This window comes from Enoplosus armatus, chromosome 20 (assembly GCF_043641665.1).
Source record: "Enoplosus armatus isolate fEnoArm2 chromosome 20, fEnoArm2.hap1, whole genome shotgun sequence".
Taxonomy (NCBI): Eukaryota; Metazoa; Chordata; class Actinopteri; order Centrarchiformes; family Enoplosidae; genus Enoplosus; species Enoplosus armatus.
Window position 1 is genome coordinate 18,424,251 of NC_092199.1, and position 19,030 is coordinate 18,443,280.

Sequence of the window (19,030 nt, forward strand, 5' to 3'; positions counted from 1 at the left end):
TGTGTGTGTAAGCAGCAGGACTTCCCGAAGAAGCTGCCAATGTCCCAGTCTGTCCCTCAGATCTACACACAAGTCAAAGAGTTCATTTACGCCAGCCTCAAGTTCTCAGAGTCACTACACCGCAGGTTTCTCTCGCTCATAACTGTTTCCAGTGATGTCGAAGTGGACACTAGAGCACTTCTGCAATCCTAGTCTCTTTTGTTGTCCAACTGTAGAAAATCTGGACTCGTTAAACATAAACTTTGTTTGTGTATCCAGTTCAACAGAGATCGACGACATGTTGCGAAAATCAACCAACCTGCTGCTGACAAGAACACTCAGCAGCTGTCTGCAAAACCTCATCAAGAAACCTCACATAGGGCTGACTGAGGTAGACACAACACTGCTTTTACTAGTCACACACACACACACACACACACACCATCTAAATCAAGAATTAAGTCTAAAAATGTAACCGTCTCTCTGTAGCTGGTGCAGATCATCATTAACACCACCCACCTGGAGCAGGCCTGCAGGTATCTGGAGGAGTTTATAACAAACATCACCAACGTCTCCCCCGAAACAGTACACACCACAAGACTCTACGGCTTGTCCACCTTCAAGGTAAAATGTGAATGTAATGTGGGTTGTTCTTTGTCTTTATTTTGTCTTTGTGTTAATTATACCGTTTGTTGGTGAAATGATTTGTCTTGTTGCTGCTTTTCATTATTATCACACAAGCTGGGCCAAAGGGTGCTACATTGCACACTTTTCCCCTTTGTCCTTGGTGCCAGAAGACAGTTCCAGGACCGTGGCGACTCTGCTTAGGCCGTGTATTTAGTCCTATCATGTCTTGTCAAAAGGGGCTCATAAAATGCGTTTTGCAGGATGCTCGTCACGCTGCAGAGGGAGAGATTTATACCAAACTCAACCAGAAGATCGACGAGTTTATCCAGCTAGCTGACTATGAATGGGGCATGGCTGAGTCGGACGGCCGCGCCTCTGGATACCTCATGGACCTGATCAACTTCCTGCGTTCCACTTTCCAGGTCTTCACACACCTCCCGGTGAGTGTGATGCGCCCGCTAACCTCTGACCCGTTGAACCCGCAGCCTTTCTCTTGGAACTGTGGACCATTGTCCTGGTTGGTTTTGTGACTCATGTTTTAGCTGCTTTCGAATGGTGTGTGGCAGTATTGATTGTGCTGGTGTTTTTGTTGATAATAGGGATGTGATCATTCTTTTTTTCTTTCTTTTTTATTTTTTTACAGTTTTCTAACCATTTTCCCTAAACCCCCAACTGTTTTCTGCTGTTTTGATCTATGTTCATCACATCCCTATTAAAACGCGTGTACCTGTCTGAAAGTGAATTGTTTTACATTGTGAATTTAAAGTTGAACTCTTATGTTGCACTGGTGATCTGTCCATATGCATGGTAACTATGCTGTTACTGACTCGTAGGCTGCTTTTGCACATGCTGACATTATCTTCAACAAAACCCATTTGGTGATATCACAGTGTGAAGGACTTCTGTGTTTTGGCCCAGATAGCTGACAGCCTACAGCCTGTTCAGTTCCACTCTCAGTGGGCCATTTGCCTGCTCTTCTCTCCAACATCTGTTCGTCATGTCTTGAATGAGTTCCAGCTTATTTATTTATTTATTTTTTCCTTTTCAAGAATGTCTCCTGTCTTCCCATCCACACCCCCTGTGATAAGCAGCGCTGTGACTAATTTGTTTTACTAGCAGTTTTATTCCTTGATTAATTTGACTATGACAAGCATGCAAGATATCTCTAGTTGAATTTACCTCCTCCTGTCCATTTATTGTTGCCACATTTCTTTTCCTGTCCTTTCCCTCTTTCCCTCCCCCTCTTCCATTTTTGGTTGGTTTGGGGGTGTCCCTGCTCAGAATAACAACAATGACCATGCGTCGATGTCGGTGAGTATTCCTGCCTGGCTGTTCCAACGCTATGCTGCCACTCTGAAAGGCAGAGGGGAGATGAAAAGCATGCTTATGTTTGACTGTGGAAGCTCCACTACTCCACTCCTGTTGTAACCCTTAGTGAGGACATTGAAGGACGGTGTTTTACATTTACATTTTAGCAATAGAGTGCTGCAGGAATGAGTCGTAAAACCTGGAAATTAGTTGGCATTTTTACACGGTTTCCTCATCTCAAGTCGATGGGTTTTTTTGAATGGGTTTTTGGTTAGATGCCTGAAATAAAGTCTGTGGTTAACACAAACATAAAATATGTCAGTAGATACCCCCACTCGTGAATTTTGAAGCTTTTACGTGTCTTAAAAAAACTTGTTGCTAAATGAGACTACAGAGGTTGTCGCGGACATTAACGTCTTATATAGATATATATCTATATCTATATTTTCTTAAAAGTGAAGCTTAGTGTTGGTGACGTTGAAGTAATGCGACCGTGGTGTAGTTGGTTTATAGCCTAACGTTAGCTTTTTACTTCTGCTGATTCCATTTACGCTTCAAAAATCCCAAAAGTGGTGTTCATTAGTGAAGATTATCTCGCTGAACAAAACGTGCAAGTATCCTAAACTTTTGTTTGCCACAGCACTTATTTTCTGTTATAATCCAAAATCCCATATAACAATCCCATTGGCTTTTTGTCGAGGGATCCAGGGCGATGCTAACTTCAGGGTTTACCTACAAAAATACGTCCTCCCTGCAGCACTCTGTAAGTACTCATCCAGGGGGACGTTGAGTGATAGAGGACCAAGCAGTAACCACCACAGCTGAAAGCTAAAGCCAGAAGGGACGGTCCGATCCTCTCCAGATTTCACATGTTTGACAAGAGTCCCGGCCTGAAGACATCTACAGGCCAATGTTGTATCATAGCCACAGCGCCACGTACTGGCAACAGGAAGTTACAGACCCTATGCTTTTACAAACTACTCCTAGCAGCTTAACCAGATCCACCTCAAATGTCGTCTCATCTATAACATTTCAGTAGCTAATAGTACCACACTGTGTCTTGCTTACATATGAGGGAGGAAGGCATGATTTTAGAACAAAAGCAGAATAGTATAATATGTAAAGTTGTCAATAGCACTTGTCACCATGTTTGACAAAACAATCTCAACTCAAAGCTCCACAAAGCTGTTCCCAAGTTTCAGAAGGACATTCCATGCTCAAACTGGCGTCGCAACTCAATGGCATCAAGGTCCTGTTTTCAAAGACCTTGATTACTCATCTCACTCCCCATTTTCTGTTTGGCCACATTAGCCCGGGTGCATGCTTTTGTAACTTAGCCTTAGGTTTAACTTTTGTCTTTACTGTTGAATTTTGAGGTATGAGAACACAGGGCTTCAGGCCAATCTAACATAAGGGATTCTGGGTAATTTGGTCCCTGCACTAGCCCCCCCCCCCAGGATGATCATAGAGTTAGTGACTTGTAAACATCTTGACAGTTAATACATTCAGTATGTACTTAAGATTTGTTTTGGCAGAAGTTAGGCCCTTGGAACAACATTGATACCATTTCACAACAAGCCTGTAAAGTGCTGCTCCAGCTGCATGATGGGACGTTTTTAAGGAGCCACAGTATACTTTCTCTCCCCTCACTGCTTTAGTCCTATCGAGGCCATAGGGAAGTGTGTGACTATCAGCTCTTATACACCTCTGGAGCTGTTACTTTTAAGTCCTCTGGTCCATTGGCTTTCAGTGGAGGGAACCAGGGCGATGCTAACTTCAGGGTTTGCCTCCAAACATACATCATCCCTGCAACACTCTATGGCACGAATGAGTTAGGGTAATCTTTTAGTTACATCCTTTCCTTTCATATGACATCATGGTGCAATTTTTAAAAAGTGACCAGTTTGTGTGCACGTGGAAAAGGAAATCAGAATCAGAATCAGAAATACTTTATTGATCCCCGGGGGGAAATTGTACAGTACCGGTGCTCCCATTCAAGAGTAAAGTAGCATCATTTAGAACTAAAAGTATGTACAAAATATAAAAATAATAAATAAATAAATAATAAGAAAGAAAAGCAGTACTTCAACAAATTGCTTGTAGAAGTTGTTCAGCCAATTGACTGATTTTTCAAACCTTTTGAAAGACATTCCCGCAGTCACTTTACGCAGTCACAGGTCAGGTATGTGGAGGTGAGAAAGTATGCAAGTTTCTTCACGCAACTACTTCTGTCACTTCTTCAACCACGTGCAACTTTAGATGTGATCAGACGATCTAAAAATGGTGAATGGTCTTCACTTATATAGCGTTTTTTCAACCTGCGCGGTTCCCAAAGCGCTTCACAGTTAAGGTCTCACTCACCCACTCACTCACCCACTCACTCACACACCGATGGCGACCGAGCTGCCATGCAAGGTGCTGGGCCTCCATCGGGAGCAATTTAGCGTTCAGTGTCTTGTTCAAGGACACTTCGACATGATGGGGGGAGCCAGGGATCGACTCCCAACCTGCTCTACTTCCTGCGAGACAGTGCTAACCACTGTGCCACCATGCCGCCCAATCTAGTCTATTTGAAGCACACTGAAACATTTAGAACCGAGAGAAAGTCATCTTCCCTGGAAGAAGAGGTTGCGTATCTCAACGGACCAGAACAAACTTCATTTTCAAACTTCGCCAACTTGGTGTGAGCAGGCACTTCTGTGGGCCTGCGTAGACGTCAAAGCCTTTTTCCTTAGTGGCACACACCTGTGTGTGAATGGTCCCTAAGTTGGCTGCTAGTCTATGCGGAGTCAGCAATTTGCTTGCCGTGACGTAACAAATTTGCGGTCAATAGGCTGAGATGTGATACCAGCTCATTCGAGTAAATGGACAGCCCTTATTGCTGCTGTACACCATGTATCACTGCTGTCTGTCTGCCGGTAACTTGTCAGCATGAAGGATGATGAAAGGGATGTTGTGGAGCTCCAACAAAGGAAAGCCAAACACTTGCAAAACCTTTTACAAGGTGCCATCTGTGATTTCTGTTTCCTACTCGCATACCTCGTAAAATTATCCTACACATTGGGGTCACCACATCATCCCTGGGTTTGAGACTTTTTGCATGAGTATCTGTGAGAATGGATTGTGTTGATCTGCTGTTCTGCTCACGTTTACCACAAACCGTGATTTACAGATCCATTCAAAGTTACTGTTAGTGTTTCAAACACTTGAGGCGGGCTTTAACTTGCGGCGGAGCCACTCGTTTCAAGGTGGATAATAAGTTCTAACATACCTGCTCACAAAAGGAGCGACGTCAAGACACCTCAAGTAGTTGTAAACACGATGCTGTGGACGTACGTGGAGTGTTCCATGTGTATAACTATTGATTGAGCTTATGTTGTGCCTTACCTGCATGTGTTGGGCCATCTGTGGTTTTTGTTTTATGTGTGACGACTTGCAAAAAAGAAAACACACACAAAAGTTGAACAAATGAAGAAACGGTCTCTATAAAAGTGACAGATTTTGTGACCCAACGATAATTCGACTTCACGATAATGAAATGATGTTTTAGCAGATATTCACGGTAAGGTGAGAGTCCATGACATTCAACTGTCCAGTATATGTAAGAATTGTTTTGTTTTGTTTTTTTTATGTGTGAGGATTTCTGTTGCACAGTAGTTCTTTTATTAGGCTAGAGCCGGGGTTGGGAACCTTTTTGTCTTGTAAAGGGTGGTAATTAGCATTCATGATAATACTCTTATAATATACTACTGTATACCACAAACAAATTATTTGAAGCCTTTACTTTTTCTTCCAGTTAGTACTTACTTAAATAGTTAGTTAAGTTACTTAAATATTCCAGTTCCAACTTGCAATATCCAGATGACTTGGTAATTTACTTGGTCACGAATTATATAAATTATTTGGCCTTCGGTCTGAATATGACCTGTTGTAACTGAATCAATTCATGCTCACTCTCCAAAGAAACACTATGTTTTATCTCCTTTTTGCGTTTGCCAATCAAGTCAATACCATTAATACAATCAGGCTAATACCAAAACATAAAAAAATATATATATATATTTGACACAACATCACTCAAACCCATGTCAGCTTTTTTCCTCTACTTATAAGGGTCCGTTCACGCAAACAATAATTGCTCCCTTACTCCTGGTGGTATTTAGCTTAACTTTAATCCCTAACCGTTCTTCGATAGAAAGTAGCTCCAACGAAAACCATTCACATGAAATTCCATTTACCTCCATTGTATTGGGGTGAATAATCTCTATGGGAGATACCACTAGGGGCAGTTTGGCATTTGGGTTTAACTAACCCAACAACATTAAAACGTGAATTGAATTCCTCCCATTATTTTTCTTTTATCCTATCAGATACATCACCTCTCTTTCACTCGTCAGCTGCTCAAATGAGCGTTTCTTGCTTCAAGGACAGAACTCTTATCGCTGATAAAGTCATAATTCATTCATCAAGTCTTAGTCCTTTTGTCTATGTTTTTTTGTTTTTTTTGTGCATTGTGTCTTGCTTCTGTATCAATAGCTCATTGCCATTGTGATTGGTTGTTGCCATTGCGATTTGTATCGACATGATCAATCGATACGAATCACTGCTTTCAAAGCACCTTTTTGTCTGCACTGATGTAAACGTTAGGATACATGGTGCAGAGAAGGTAGAGTGTTGCCTTGCCAGCTCTTGCTGCAGCAGCAACTCCTGTTTTGGTTTGGTCGTGGTTTAGAAACGGACTCTTCTTGTTGACGATCAGCTGTTCACTTTGCCTGTGTACGCCACAGTGTCGGATAATGTTGCAAGTCAAGTTGGTCTACGCCCAAATAGGCAAAAAAAAAAAAATTCATTAAAGCAATCAGATGCTAGACATCATTTGCTTTGTGTTCAGCCTTAACACATCTTAACGCCCTGGTCACACAAGCGGCACAGCAAAAGTTCATCTGAAAAGCTTCGCGAAATTGGTGGTGCTAGAAGCGTATTGAGAGAACTCGCAGAACTAGTAGGTGAAGTAGCCAAGTGCTGTTACCTTCCTCTGTGTTCCTCAGCACCGTCAAGATGGTTTGCAGTTGGTCCAACAGTGCAAATTTGAACGCCTAATCTATTGATCGTGGCAATTCCAATGTAACCAATTGATACTGCTAAAAAAAAAATGTCTCACATGCGACCACATGGTGTGACCGGGCCTTAAAATCTGACCAAGCACTCTCTGCCAACTTTAAATATTTGAACATTGCCCATACTTTAGACGCACACTGTAATTGTACCCTGTGTGATTGCATGTGACAAATAAATGGATTAATTGATTCTGATTCTGATTTGGAATTGGTTGAATTTAGTTGGCATTGGCGTTGATGAAGTACACACACATCTACCCAGCCTGATCCAAAACGCAATGTCAAACTTGTGTTTGCTTCCACTAACACTGGTTGAACAGCCACTGACATTTTGTTAAGAATAGCTTCACTAATAGCGATGTTGTTGTATATCTTGTACTTGCACTGGTGATTACAAGTGACGCGTACGTCCTCAGTCGTTTTACGGAACTCATTTATGTGTTTTCCACTCTGTCCAAGTGGGGGTTTGGCAGCTGTCAGATTCTTTAAGCAGAAAGACGCTTCATTTGTCGTTAATGAACATTTGGAAGTTGGAAGAAAATGTAATAATGAAGTATCTTCGAAGAAGCTTTTTTGCTCACAACCCATAGGTTCCTGACCCCTGGGCTCGATAGCAGATTGTGCGAAGTGCTCGTTGCTTTGACGGATACATATTTTTTGCACCTGTATCTCTGTTTTTCCAGAATTCAAGGTGGAGCTAACAATTATGTTTTGCCCTTCTTGCTCTTTGTCCCCCATATCTATTTTTTTTTTACCCCTATCCTTTAATCCTCTTCCCACAAACCCTCCTTCTGTTCTTTCACCCTTTAACCCTTTACTCTCTTGCCAATTGTTTTCTACAATCTCGTTTATACCTCTCTACTCTCCTCCTCTTACTCATATGTCCTTCCTACACACTCTCATTAACCCATCCTTTCTGTGCTTGATCCCTCCCTCTTTTTATTCATGTTCACCCCTTCCTATCACCTTATCCTGCCTCTTGCCTCCTCGTCCTCATTCCCTGTCCTCTTCATCCCCATCTCAATCTTTCCCATCCTAACTTCCTCCGTCACCTTGCTTGTCATCCCTCCTTCCCACTGTCCCTCTCTCTGCAGGGGAAAGTGGCCCAGACAGCTTGCATGTCAGCCTGCAAGCATCTGTCCACGTCACTGATGCAGATGCTGCTGGACACAGAACTCAAGCAGATCAGTATGGGGGCTATTCAGCAATTCAACTTAGATGTCATTCAGTGTGAATGTAAGTAAAAAAAAGAATACATCAGTCATTTTCATATTTGTTAAAGGTATGATTTCATGTTTTATCTATAGGGCTGGAAATACATCTTCAAATAAATTGACAGTTTGATCACAGCCTGAAAATAAACTTGGGAGAAACTGTGTCCTACACAGGGGACCGTCAGATTAAATGTTTCAATATATATGAAATAAATATTGAAATTAAACATTGATTACATTACATCTCAGACTGAAATGTACTGTTTCTTTTGTCTTGTTTTTTGTTCAGCTGTTGTTTGTGAAGACAAGTAGATCTAACGTCTTTTTATATTTATTTCATTATTTATTTCAAAGCCTGGAGTTTAAAGCTTACTATCAAACGTGTTACTGCCCAACACTGGCAGTAGTACATAGCTCATCCTTACAGGTAGTCTAGGTCTTTTTTTTTCACAATTCAGACATACAATTTACAAGCACAATAAACAAATTAGTCGAGCATTAAAAAAACCAAAACAATCACAAGTGGCTTTCAGAACGCCTGGGTATAATGCTTCTTTAAGCCTTCAAATATTACAGTGTTTAGGGGTGGGAGAAAAAAATCTGACTCCATTCACAGATTCCCAAAAAAAAAATTTCTACGTTGTTAACGATGTGACGGAACAAAAAAGGTTGAACACAACAGCAAGAGCACAGCGCAGCACCTGGACGATGTGCAGCACGCACACACTAGTTATCTTGTAGCTCATCTTCAAAGAAGGCAAACGAGCACTGAACTGCTGCACCACTAACCGACAAGCTGACCAACCAATCCAATTGTGACTCCCAAGAATAGGAATCAATTTCAATAGGAATTAAATTGTGAGATGTAGAATTGCCACATTGAAAGACGTGCCTGTGGCATATAAGGCAGTATCATTTGTATAAAAATGTACATTACACTACATAAAAAGTGAATAGAAGAGGACCCAGAATAGGCCTTTGTGGGACACCTTCTCAAAAATACTGTTATGTTAAAAAAATGTAGCCGATAATTTTCTAAAGCTCTCATCTTTCAAAATTGTATCGGTCAGCCTCTAGTGGCTAGCAAGTCGTTCCTGCTTCATCAAAATCGTAACTCTCTGTCGGTGAAGGTTAGTTTGTCACAAAACTTTTACTACAAAAATGCGTTTTATTATAGTTTTAATTTAAAGATTGGGAGCATCACAAAATCAGTGGTCCTTTTTTTTTATAGGTAAATACAATGAAAGTGAGAAAGTTAGATTGTGTCATTTTTGTTGAGGTGTGTTTTAATCCTTCTTTGACCCAGTTTCTAGTTGAATGACACTGTCCACTGTGTTTATATGTGGTCCCAGCACTAAGAAGCGGATCCGGAGCCACACTACTGTATTCTGTCATTTTAAAGTGATCGTTTTCTGATGATATTTTTGCTTCTTCTCAGTATTTGCCAGTTCAGAGCCGGTCCCCGGCTTTCAAGGAGACACACTCCAGCTGGCCTTCATCGACCTACGACAGGTAGGTCTGTCTCACTGAGCAGTATAGAAGAAACGTATTTACTTGTGTACACAGACTTTGCCAGCACGTTTAGGACAGCTTCATTTTCACATCCTATACATAGGCGCTTTAAACACCACGTCAGTCAAGTTGGCAGCGATAGCAGGCTCCAATCCTCTATTTTGAATATGGCCCTGTTCACACCTGGCATTAAAATGCGTCTTCGATGATTCGATCACAGGTGGACAGTACAGGTGTGAATACACCCAAGACGCTAGCACAGGAGCTTTGGCCCGCCAGGAGGAGGAGGTTTGATAAAGCTTTATTTAAGCTTTAAATCTAACAGGACCGCTAACTGCATGACTAACTGAGCTCATTAGCTAATGGCAGGTGCAAGTAGCAGCAGTTAGCGGTTACGTTAAAGCTGTCTGTCCCTCAGGAATCTCTGCCGGAGGACACCGGAGGGAAAACAGAAAATATTTTCTCCATAAAATACGATTCAGTTTCACCAAAATCAGTGAATACAGTTATAAAGTTGTGTTTTTGTACAGTAATCATTGAGGCCCGGGCCCAGAAACTTGTTTTTCCAACCTAATTCTTGTTTGATTTGTGGTAAATTTATCAAATTCAGGTTTAAAGCAACAACACACTTGGTGTTTGCAAATGCCAGGTGTAAACAGGGCCTGTGTGTAATGTGGTTTCTAGGTTTCTCCTGTAATAGTGCCTCCGTTATTCAACACTATGTCCTCAGTGCTAAGTAAAATAATGACCTGTCAATCACGGGTGAAGAGCAGTATTCTATATTCAGAGGCTCTTCTTCTCTGACACAAAAAGCTGTCTCGAACTGAGCATTTGAACCAAGAAATAATGATAAAAACAGGGAAATCAATTATTCACATTTACTTTTAATCTGTTTCCACCTTTTCCCACTTCACTTTTTTTCTTGTCTGTTGTGCAACACACCCACCAACATTGTTTCAGTGGCCGTTTATTTCCCAGACTTATGTCTTCGTATAACCTTTTCAACTTTTCACCTGTCCCGCTCAAGAAAATTCCTATCCCCACACACACAAGCACAAACCCCTGCCTCCCTTTTTTCTGTTGTGAACACCAGTGGTATGTAAAGTGTTGCTGGGTCTCATTAACTCGTTTCTGTGTTGACCGGTTAATCTGAGCCTGAGGTGGAGGCTTGGCGCTCTACATCCACACCGGTTCACAGCACTATACTGAGGGAGTTTGTTGAACACGCTGCAAGAAGACCGAAGACTTAAAAGATTTTTACAGTAGCACAGGACCTCTGAACCGAAGTAGAACAGCTAACTTCCCACAGTCAAAATTGAACAACAGCTTGGCATTTTCCCCACCCCATTTATTAGTTTAGACATTAAAAACAGAGAGCAAGGGACGGGCATGTGAAGGGATAAAGGTGAAAGAGTCTCTGCACGTCAGCGAACTAAAAGCTCAAGCTCGGTGCTTCAACGGGACAACATCATCTGGAAAGACGAGATCTGGAGCACGCGGTTTATAGTAAGAGCTTCAAATAAGGCGCAGCAACTAACGCTTCAACATGATGCTTGTCTCCGTCAGAAGAGAGCAGTGGTGTAGACGCTATCATAAGACAAATCCATCTCCTCGTTTAATCCATACGGTTCAATTGTGTTCAGCGTATAAATCCGTCGTGTTTACAATGTTCCCTTCCGTAGGGGATGAGGAAATCTTTTCAATACCCCAGGATTTCAGGGTAGAGGTCGATCCATGATTTGCATTCGCATAAAGACGCTGCCATCACATACACTGGGACATTGTAATGCATGTCGGGGGGATTCTGAAGCGGCCCCCAGTGATTTGCTTTTTGTGTTAACTGGGTCCAGGAGTTTCGAACTACTGAGGCCATGCGTAGAAGCCTCTAAAATGATCTAAAATGTTTTTTTATTATCTTTAATCTCAACCACAAAGCTATCTAAATATCTGTAACTAAAAGAGCTCAGTGTTCACTATGATTAGTTCCATATTCCGTAGGTCTTTTCAGAAAACTCCCATGGAAACTATTACTTCCCCACATAGCAGTCTAAATGCTATTTCAAAGCTCACTTCACACTGATAGAGAGATAGATTCTTATATACTGAAAAAATACTGAATCAATTATTTATCTATATTCTTGGCCTACAAGTTGTCAAATTTGGTAACTAATTTTCCTTTAACTAAAGTTTCCTGGAAGTGATGGTGTCATTTAGTCTCTTATTAAAGGGGCAATACAGACATTGTTTAAGTGTCACAATTTTCGTTAATTAATTCAAATGAATTGCTATGGCAACATGTATTAAGAGTAAGGTTTCCTACTATAAACGAGTGAACTTCGGTTTAAAAATAACAACTGCTTGTAAATGCAATGCAACTAACTAAACTAACTGAAATAAGGGGACTTTGTCTGTATTTTCACTATCATTTGTATCAAATGATATTGTTCTTTCCTGTGGAATGCAAACGCTTCACCAGGCTGCTAAAAAAACCCTCAAATTCCCAGAAAAAAAAAAATCCAAAGGACACGACCTCCGTGTCCTCAGTGGTAGCTGCAGCCCTACCTGGGCCTGTTTTTGAGTAGAGCTTCGTTTCCTGTGATGCAGCTCATTAGACAAGATGTGTCCGTGTTCCCTTTTATACGGGGCTGCTTGGTTGACATGTTAATCCTAGCCTTAGGTAAAGGGGTTGGGAGGCATCCACAGGCTGAGGTTACACAGAGGTCATCCTTTTACTTTCCTTTTATCTTTCCATGGCTGCTGATTTCGTAGCTATAACCCCTTTTTAGATTGTTATCCTGAAACCATTTAGAATGACTGAAAGTCAAACATTTAGCGATAACACACTAGGATGCAAAAAAAAAAATCTTGAATAAGATTTTTCTACACCTAAGTAATTGAATGCACCATATAACACATGTGAAAAGTCTCGTTCCCACAATTTGAAATGTGCTCCTTTCTTTTTTAAGTGGCCAGTTTAACAATTTGTGCATAAGAAATTTGAGTTTGAAATTGGCGTTATGCTCTATATATTCATTATAGGTGACTGCACTGCCGTTTAGCCGCTCACTTACAGTAAATCTTCACGCAGCTTTGCATTTTTAGCGTGCTTAATTTGACTGTTTTAAGCCCCACAATACAATTTGTAGAAATAGATGTGTGAAATAAGCTATACTAGTTCAGTTTATATGTGAGGGGTCAGTTTTATGTAAAGACTGATACATGTATACAAAATGTCTATAGGCGTGGTCATGATGAAGATGCACTGAACACCATATTTTGTTCTCCAGTCGTTTATAAGGTTTTGTGGAAGCAGGCGATACAGGAAAGTTGTGTAGAAGCTCCGTCCGTAGTGATGGAGCCACGATTGTCTTCACGCGTTGTGGACAAACGTCTATGGAGAAGAATATCATTGTTGCAGACTCTGTGAATCCTCTTTTGTGTGACCCTTCCATCAAAGATTATAAGTGTAGATAAATACGAATGCCGCTTGCCACAAAGGATTTTTCAGGCTGTGTGTGCGCAATTGGAGCTTCACGCGACACCTTCAGTCACTCACCGTAGAGCCATCATCTATCATACAGGGTTTTTTTTTTTTAAGGCGTGAACATGGAGCAAGACCCATTACACAAATGATGTAGTCAGACCTAGAGTTTACCCTTTTCTCAGCTCTCGACCAGTGCGTCTAGAGTTTCAGAATGCCGCCCCGACTTGTTGTTTTTTGCGATGTAAAGGTGAAACCAGGGAGTTTCGCAACAAACCGCGAAGCGACGTCGCGGGGATGATTTGTCTGACGCCGTCTTCTTTTCATTTTCATTTTCTCTTTTTCCTTTGGCTCAGGCTCTCTCCATTAATCACGAACACTCACCTCGGCCTGACTCCGGACATCAACCGGACGCAGTCTCGATTTTTACAGCATATTGAAAACACGTTTGCAGCTCATTTCAAATGTACGCGGTGGCAGGTACTTAGTGTATATTAACAGAAGGAAACATACAGCATTCCTTCTTCTGCTTCACAGACTTAAGAGGAGAGGTCAGTAACAAGCGAAATATATCATCAAATATTAATTTCATGTCCATCGCAAATAAATAAATGCTAACTCATTCCTGCAGCACCCTGCGGTGAGCCCAGCCCACCCTTAAAAACCCAATGATGGCCGCTAATTCATCCAATTACCCATAGATCATTGCAGATAGTTATTGAGAGGGGAGCCTTTGGAATTTGGAGTAACCACTCAACATAATGACTCCCAGGAGATCTTTTCCAGGACTGCGAGTCGACTTTTCCACAGTGACTGTTGCCTGCCACACACACACACACACACACACACACACACACACACACACACACACACACACAGAGACTATCTCTCTCTATCTCTCTGATGCCAAAAGCAGAATTTCTCCCAGGAAGTGTTTACCATTTCGCTTTTATGATAACGTGACTCAGCTCGCCCAGCAGAATCCCCCTAGATTACGCTGATTGTTGTCTTCACTGCAGGAGTGGTACCGACTGCTCTTCCTCTACATTACAGCTATTTCACATGGCGGTGCACTTGTGAAGTGGTGACAATGTAGCAGACCAGAGCAAAGCCTCAGATCTGTAGGAGGAAAAAAAAAAAACTTCAAACGGACTAATACTAATACCAGAGTGCGTTATTGAGACACCACATTTAGCTGTTAAAGGATAACGCTGCGTTTGTCTACCAGTTATGATGACTTGCTGAGACCTGTGAACACGGGGGGGCATCGCTTACAGTGACTTCCGACGGGGCAAGAAATGCGATCAGACGGGTTGTTATCAAGTCAACAATTTATCCAGGTTATCTAAACCTCTTTTATTTTGGAGGTCAAACCCAAAAGTGAGCTCCAGAGCTCCAGAGAGACGGGATGCTATCAGCAACATCCCCTACAGACGTGTCGGTGCGGGCGTACGCGTCAGCCAGTAAATAACAAGAAAGGTGTCACTGTGAAAAGTGACCTGAAATGTCACCAATAATCCCTCACTGCATGGGGGGGGGGAAACTGTGCGCGCGCGTCGCAATAAACGGGAGTTTTCCTTTAAAGAATCATTGTACCGAATCAGCTCCATCCTGTTTTGCCGGTGTGGCGTGTGGAGAGTTCAGTGAGTGTTCGAGTCATGGCTGCTCGTGGCTCCTCACTATTCTCTCCAGGTGAGGATAATGGCATTGTTGCTAAGCCTCTCTCTCTCTCTCTGTGTGTCGGAGTCTCTCAGTCAGGCTGAATAATGCTTTTATCACTGAGCTGTTCTTTCACTGCTCTTTCAACATGACCCAAACACCCAGCTGTTTCACTCTATGACATTAGCATACACTGTGTGTGTGTGTGTGGGGGGGGGGGGGGTCATCTCCATCAGGTTAACCAAGGGTCGTGGAGGCGGGGGGGAGGGGGGGTGGGCTTTTAAATGTTCCTGTTGTGTGTCTGAGTCTATGTGTGTGTTGGGTCTAGTTTCCTAAAAAATGTACTTTGTTGATCAACCTGTGATTTTTTTTTTAATTTCTCATGCCAATAAATAATTGTCTTAGATGTTGTGTCTAATATAATGAACATTTCTCATATGAATTCTCACATATTCTCAATGTTAATATCATTCTGTAGTACTCACCGGGTGTACAGTTTGTACAATATTGTTTAGTATCTCTCTCGGATGGAGCATTTGACCCCCTCCCAAACAGTCCTGGCTTCTTCATGCATTGTGCCACATCAAACATCGAACTCTCACCCGCTACCAGCCCCAGTCTCCCTCTGCTCCCCTCTCGAGGTTTCTGTCCTGACGTTCTCTGAAGCGAGGTTATGTTCTATATCTGTCTGTGTGTGTGTGTGTGTGTGTGTGTGTGTGTGTGTGTGTGTGTGTGTGTGTGTGTGTGTGTTTTTTATATAGCTCCTGGACCTGTTCATGGTGTGGGACTGGTCGACTTACCTGGCAGACTATGGCCAGCCAACCTCCAAATACCTGAGGGTGAACCCAGCCACCGCCCTGGCTCTGCTGGAGAAGTGAGTACACACTGCTGGGGACATGTGTACAATATTTCAACATCACACTTTTTAAAGGGCCGAGAAGCAAATGACAGTTCACATTTGTGCAGCGGTGAGGCTTCGTGCGTGAAGAGCCACCCAGAAACAAACTATCTTTTGAACCTAAAACATCGTTTTAAGTATTAATGCCAGGATGTTTGAATACAGCCGTAGTCAACTTTCCATCCAAATGTAACGCACATTTTAACCAAATGTCCAGAAAATGCAAATATTCGCAAAGCCTGTTTCAGTTGCACTTTGTTGCATGTTGTTTTCATTGACACGCCAACTTTTCCACCTCATTTTAACATTTTCTTTCACCTGAATGGATCATTAATAATAATGGAATACACTTAATTACATGAATTCTCGCATAGGACTTGATGAATTAGATATGAATGCGGCTGCTTTGTCTTTTTATTTCCCCCAACTCTCCTTGTGTTTTGTTGAATTGTTGCCCTTCTGTTCCTCTAAATCTTCTTCTCTCTGCTGTTGCTAACTGCTGCAGAGTCTACAGGGGGTAGGTCTTTTTTTTGGGTCTTCTCAATGCATGCTCTGATAATCTAAACATGGTTCTACCTGCTCTGCAGTATAGAGTTTGTCTCCGTTAGTTCGGCATAAATTCTGAATTAGGGTGTAATATTTTTGTTAAGCACCGGTTTGTTTTCACCTAGTCTCGCACAGCCAGACCTGTCTCCGTCCATTTTTGTGACTTGTCTCTTTGACGCTGTCTGTCTCCTCTCCCTGTGTCCAGGATGAAGGACACCAGTAAGAAGAACAACATCTTCTCTCAGTTCAGGAAGAACGACAGAGACAAACAGAAGCTGATAGAGACTGTGGTCAAACAGCTGAGGAGCCTGGTCAACGGCATGTCCTCCTAAACACACACACACACGACAGAGATGTAAAGAATGAAACATGCATGCAGTCACATGCACACACACACACACACACACACACACACAACATGACGTGACATGCAGAAGAATCACACAGGGAATTTACACACACACACACACACACACACACACACATATAGACATACAAAAGGGACAGACAGCTTACATACACGCACATAACATAGAGGCACAACAACACACACACACACTGTACAAGGCATGCAGGGAACAGACACACACATGAAGTCATATCCTCCCCTTACTGTTATACTCAGTGTAAATAACACACACCCATATTAAACAGTTTACTGGACTCTTTAACAGGACTGGACAGTAAAATGTTTGTAAAGTGTTTTTAATGGCTATGACGAGACAAACCTTATGTTTTGTACATTTGTGAGGGTGTAATGTCCGCAGCTGCGGTGGAAGACTGGTACAGCAGAGGAAGTGACACTCCCAAAGTGCTGGGACAATGAGGTCAAAGGTCAACGCTTTTAAGTCCGAAGAATAACAAATGGAATTGTTAATCTACTGATCAAAAAAAAAACTCTCATCGCGTCCCATGAAAGCCTCGTAGAGTTAATGAAACCACGATCGTTCGCAAAATAGGAGGCTCAGTGATGACCAATCCAGGCAACGTCTCCACGTTGTGCATCCATTTAACGTGGGGTCTCAAAATAAACCAATTTACTCAGGTTACAGAAGATCAGTATTCAGGTTTCTTTACTACTGAACTTGAATTTTCAAACCTTGGCCGACTTATTTTAGCTGTGTGAGTCATGCAAGATGTTGCATATCTTTTGTGTGTGTGTGTGTGTGTGTGTGAGAGAGTATTTCCATACCATGCAAGTCTGCGTGTCTGAATTTGGAGAAAAAAAAATTTGAAACCCAGTTACAGAATACTGTAACCCAGTTTGGATGTGGGGGTCCTAATGAATCTCCACGCTGAGCTGTATTCAAGTGCTGCTGCTTTCATACCGTAATCAACGTATTTCAGTGGAATCGCTGCCATCAAAAGGATTCAGTCACCTACATCATTAAGAAGCATGAATGAAGTTGGCTCATGCCACTTTCTGGTTTCTCCGGTCTCCTGGTTTTAGCTGGATCCAAGGTAACCATCACCGTTTCTGTAGAATAACTGTAATATCATAAGAAAGGTGATTCAACCGCATTCAGATGGTTGCCCCTGGCTTGAAAGCACGTCGCTGTTCCCATTTGGTTTGCACCCTCTTGTCTACTTCCACAGAATTATGGGTACGGACATGGAAAGACCAAGTGACACTCATTGTCCCAATACTTCCAACTGTTGTTACTGTGTACGTGTGTGTGTGTGTGTGTGTGTGTGTGTGTGTAGAAACACAGTGACGCTGAGGTCGTGGAAGGAAAGAAGAATAGCTAAATGGATGATGACGTCTTTAAAGGCCGATGTTCATGAAGAAAAGGTCTTGTTGAACTCCTCGGTGGCTTTGCTTGCCGTCTGTCTTCTTTTCTGCCTCACGTTGTACATTTAAACCAACCTCCTGAGAACAGAACCTCGCAGTGACTGAGCACGACACGTGGCCGTCGCAGCCAGTGATGAAACCCGTTTGCAGAGAGCTGGCTGTGGGGGCGAGTCTTTGACACCCAGATTGTAGTTGGAACCTTCGCGCTCTTTGCACATGAGAATGTCAAAAATGAGGCGGAAAATCTGAAAAGTGACTTTTTAGATGATTTGGTCCGTCTTGTGTGGAGAACGTAACGCAACACTTTCCCAAACAGTGCAATCTGTTACAGCGACGCACACATAGGCTGGGTCATTGCAGGTTGTTGTGCTGGATTGGATTGGATCGCACAGGTTTGTTCAGCAAAGGCTCCGATGAGGAGCTGATGAGGATTTCGGGGGTTGGGAGCGTCATGGTGGCCGCGGAGGGTTTGCATGTGATGTCACCGTACGGGAAATTCACCACAGTCGCAGGAAACTGATAGCTGGTGTTGACATGCAGTCGTCATTCGGATGCGTTTGGTTGTTAAATGCAGGCGGAACACGTAGCAACCCGGAATGCGGTTGGATCGACCAGACCGCCTCTGGAGGTGTGTTGTTGTGGGTCAGATCTCAAGACAGGCGGTGGTCTGCGCAGTTTGGAAGCATTCTCTTACGCGTAAATCAGAAGAATACGTGGGGAGCACATACAACCGCACCACTTCAGGAGACTCTGGCCGAGTCACGTGACCGGCGGGGTTAGCCGAGCTAGGGCTAGTGCTAGCAAGCTTCTCCACTTGCTCCAATTACCTTAAAAAAACAAAAACAAATGAAGATCCCATGTCAATACCAGCTGGAGACGGTTAGTCTGAAACCCACG

At 42.5% G+C, this 19,030-nt stretch overlaps 1 protein-coding gene across 1 annotated transcript in view; it reads left to right on the plus strand.

Moving 5' to 3' along the window:
- The window catches only part of exoc6 (exocyst complex component 6), a 39,729-nt gene extending 22,645 nt beyond the window's left edge, over positions 1 to 17,084 (plus strand). The window contains exons 16-24 of the mRNA XM_070926580.1: positions 16 to 125; positions 259 to 370; positions 469 to 603; positions 867 to 1,046; positions 8,126 to 8,267; positions 9,684 to 9,757; positions 15,659 to 15,771; positions 16,301 to 16,312; positions 16,547 to 17,084. Coding sequence (XP_070782681.1) covers positions 16 to 125; positions 259 to 370; positions 469 to 603; positions 867 to 1,046; positions 8,126 to 8,267; positions 9,684 to 9,757; positions 15,659 to 15,771; positions 16,301 to 16,312; positions 16,547 to 16,673 — 1,005 coding nt within the window. The 3' untranslated portion in view covers positions 16,674 to 17,084. The remainder of the gene's footprint in view (positions 1 to 15; positions 126 to 258; positions 371 to 468; positions 604 to 866; positions 1,047 to 8,125; positions 8,268 to 9,683; positions 9,758 to 15,658; positions 15,772 to 16,300; positions 16,313 to 16,546) is intronic.
- Positions 17,085 to 19,030: the final 1,946 nt, after the last annotated feature.